This window comes from Phoenix dactylifera, chromosome 5 (assembly GCF_009389715.1).
Source record: "Phoenix dactylifera cultivar Barhee BC4 chromosome 5, palm_55x_up_171113_PBpolish2nd_filt_p, whole genome shotgun sequence".
Lineage (NCBI taxonomy): Eukaryota > Viridiplantae > Streptophyta > Magnoliopsida > Arecales > Arecaceae > Phoenix > Phoenix dactylifera.
This window is the reverse complement of record NC_052396.1, coordinates 4698413-4702138: the sequence shown is the minus strand read 5'-3', so window position 1 is coordinate 4702138 and position 3726 is coordinate 4698413. Positions and strand designations below refer to the sequence as shown.

Sequence of the window (3726 nt, the reverse complement as noted above, 5' to 3'; positions counted from 1 at the left end):
AAACAGACCACTATAACAATCAATTACTGTAAAAATACAAATGGAATTTAAAATGCACTCTATCATCTAGGGAAATCCATTCTTGTAACAGCAACTTTATTAAGAAGTTCAAATATCCCATGCTCTTATAATTAATGAAAAAGCCTGATAAAACCAACAGAAGCAAGTTAACAGTCAAGCTAATCCTCTATTTCTTGCTTGCTCTCCCTTTTTCACCATAGAACTGACCATCAAAGCCACATTACATGCATTCCATACAACAAGCAGAGTTACCAAACAGAATTTTAAGCAAGTCATGCAATCCATGAACATTGATTATTAAGAAGCCTGCACCCTTGCACACTCGGTTGACCAAACCATAGCATGAAGGTATGGCTTATCACAAAAAAAAAAAAAAAAAAAAAACTTGCATACTAGTTATCAATTTTAATTATATTTTGTAAGTTGCCAACCCAAACCAGCAAACATGCATCCTTAATTATACCGAGGTTTCAGACGTAATCCAGGCCCCAACTCTCTCCAAACCGAGCCCCAAGCTTAATCCTAGGCCAGCTAAGCACGATAGGCTTCGGACTGGCCCATACCCAGACTCCGAGTTCCAACCCTGTGTTAAGCTGCAAACAACAAATTGGATGGTAATATTATATGACTTAGACCTTTTGATCATTAAATCCAAATTTCCAGAATTTTACGTTTAATTTTAACAATTTTTCATCAACATGCCCAGATTTGAGGAAACTTGTCTAATGGTATCAAAATTCTCAATTTTGTCCATGATGTTCTACTCACAACTATCATAAAGGCACGGACATATAAACTACAATTAATCTTAATCTTCTTCCCTATAAAAAGAAAATTTAATCTAAATTTCTATTTAAATATCATAGCTTAGAGTTCCCACTACTCAAACCATCTTAAAGCCTCAAATCTTTTACATGCAAGGCATGGGCCAATACTAGCAAATCCTAAAATGTAACGCATCATGGATGCACCATCCGCAATTAAGAGAGATGGTTTATAAGCTTGGATGCATTCCATCAAACATGGCAAGTTAATACACAAAACATCATTTCCTCCCTTTCCAGGGACAGCTTGATGCCACTTTGCCACTAAAGGAAAAAAAAAAAAGATGTACCGGCTCGTGAATCCATGCAAGCATGCAACCCAAAAGAGTAACTCGATTTTTTTTTTTTTAACCTTCTTTTCCTCCTGGGTTTTTTGTCTGTATTCCTTTTGACCGCTATTTCCTCTTCCACCAAACATCGGTAGCAAGCAACCAAACAACTACTGCTACTACCAAAAGTTCCCATTAAAGAGGCTGAGTAATAGAGAGAGAAACAAAGTGATAAGGCAAACCGTTCGAATTTTTGAACAAATTTGTTATTCCACTAAATCCGAAACTTAAAAATTGAATTCAAAGTAAAACATCGTACACAAATCGTTTTGTAGTTGAAGATGAGAAGAAGAGAAACATGGACTAATGGAGAATAAGTGATGAGCAACTCATTATAGATTCCCTCGCAAAATTGGGAAGATTTTTCTTCTTTCCTTTTAAATAATTCTTAAGATATCCCAAATTTAATCCCAAATTCTCCAGCCAAAACGAAGGGCACCGAACCGGGGCCAACTCCGGTTCAACAGCAGCGGCGCCCTAATGGGGACACCCTTCTTCCTCCGGTTCACGACCTCCGGACCGGGCGGGCGGCCCGCGCTGCTTCTTTGCCGCCGGGCGAGGGACTCCGTCCCGGCGGTGCTCCAGGTGGCCCGGGCCCCCGAGCCGCCGCCCCCGGCGGAGGAGCCGGAGGAGGTGGCCGAGGCGGACTCGAGAATGGAGTCGGGCGTGAGATGGCCCTCGTCCAGCTCGAACGAGCTCGGCAGCGGTAGGAATTCGCACTCTCGGAGCTCCCTCGCCAGCCCTCCCCCGTTCCTCAACAACAGCTTCACCTGCTCTCCGGCCAACAACAAGACAATCAGAAGAGAGAGAAACGAGAGCCTTTTTTCCCCCTCTTACAACTTTTAGAGGAATTGAAGGCATTGCGTGGCTCCGAAATGTCTCGAAATCCAATCAGATGTAATTAAATACCTTGCAGGAGAGGGAGCAGAAGAGGTAGGGGTCCTGAAGGGGGCGGTCGCAGGAGCGGCAGGCGTTGCCGGAGCCGCGAAACGGCCGGCTCAGTGCCCGCTCGTTCAAAAACACAACCTTTGCGCCGTTCGCCGTGTACGACTGCCACCAATTCCGCCAGAGATTCAGCACAAAATAACCCAATTGAAAGAACAGTACAATCGAATTAATTAATCCAAAGAGATACGTATGTTTACCAAAACGTGTTTTTGTCTAAAAAAAATTCATTCTTGTTTACCTGGGTCGGGTAATTCCAAACTTTTCAAAAGAAACTAAAAAATAAAAAACAGAACGTGTGTGAAAGAGGGAATCTTTCTTGCTTACTTGAACGGAAGAACAGTCGATCAACTTCCCCAGATCGCCCACTCGAACAACGTCGTGATACACATATCTCCGAATCTATAACAAAAAATCGGGGAAAAAAACTGTATAGAAAGAGAAAAATCGTCTCTTTGTATCTTTTTCTGCTTCAAAAGCCAATTTTTTAAAGTGAGGTTAATGGATAAAACAGGCAGAGAAAGAAGACCTGGAGGAGGCGGTGAGGGCGGTGAGGAGGGATGCATTGGGGGCAGAAGCTAGAGCAGCAGTCGAGACAGAAGATGTTCTTCTCGTTCTTCTTTGCCGTCTCGTGGATCATGCATGGATTAAAGAATCTTTCTCCTAGCATGGTTTCCAACCAGTTGGGCATCCCGCCCGTGAAACCCACCTGCCCAAATTCCATCTCTCTCTCTTTAATTCAACAAAAAGATCGGATTTTTATACTTACTAATGCGAAAAGATCAAAATTCTATATAAACAAAAGAAAAGATCACCAAAATGATTCCACAAAAGAGAAGAACACACCATCTTCGCTTCCCTTACTTCAGCAGATACGAGGACTGGGAGAAACAGAATGGAAGTTTGGAAGAAGTGCACGAAACACCACGCGAGCGAGTGAGAGAGAGAGAGAGGAGGAGGGAAAAGAGGAAAGGCGAGAGGAGAGACGAGAGATGAAAAGGTTAGCGGCCCCTGTGCTCTCCCTGGCGAGGTTGGAAATGTTGCCTAAAAAAAAAAAGGAATTACGAAGCCAGCATTTAAGAAGAGCAATGCAGGGTATACCAGGCTCAACGACCTAACCATAAAAGAAATTATTTGAATTTTTTAAAAAAATCTATCCTCTACCTACTTAACTCCCTAATATAGAATAAATAAGGATTAGTTAGCTAATTAAATCCTATTTGAAAACTATACAATCTGATTTGAATGAGTGGTATTGTGTCCGCCAAAAGAGATTTTTAAATTTATAGTTAGCGAATAATTAAATATAACGAACAAAAACTACATAATGAGATAGCAAGCTTTTGAATTAGATCTATTCATTAAAGGGTATGGTTATGTGAATTTCAAGTTTTTGTAATATACTTTGAAATATTTTTTGACCACCTTGATATCTTCCTTGAGAGATATAAAATATCTATTTGTCAAATTGCTAATAATATTGAGTAATTCCTATTGGTCAAACAACAAAAGCTTGTTATTTTATTATGTTGTTTTTGTTCGTTATATTTAATTATTCACTAACTACAAATTTAAAAATCTCTTTTGGCGGATTGTATAGTTTTCAA

At 40.6% G+C, this 3726-nt stretch overlaps 1 protein-coding gene across 2 annotated transcripts; it reads right to left on the bottom strand.

Moving 5' to 3' along the window:
- Positions 1–1395: 1395 nt before the first annotated feature.
- LOC103712164 lies at positions 1396–3156 on the bottom strand. 2 transcript variants are annotated; one of them, XM_008798611.4, is made up of 5 exons: positions 2966–3156; positions 2649–2828; positions 2447–2521; positions 2084–2224; positions 1396–1944 (listed from the first exon to the last, which is right to left on the bottom strand). In XM_008798611.4, the coding sequence occupies exons 1-5, from the start codon at positions 2966–2968 to the stop codon at positions 1579–1581; spliced, it is 765 nt and encodes a 254-aa protein (XP_008796833.2). In that variant the 5' UTR covers positions 2969–3156; the 3' UTR covers positions 1396–1578. The 2 variants fall into 2 exon arrangements, with proteins under 2 accessions (XP_008796833.2, XP_038982223.1); XM_039126295.1 differs by lacking the exon at positions 2966–3156 and having other exon boundaries at positions 2649–2934.
- Between the last annotated feature and the right edge of the window lie 570 nt (positions 3157–3726).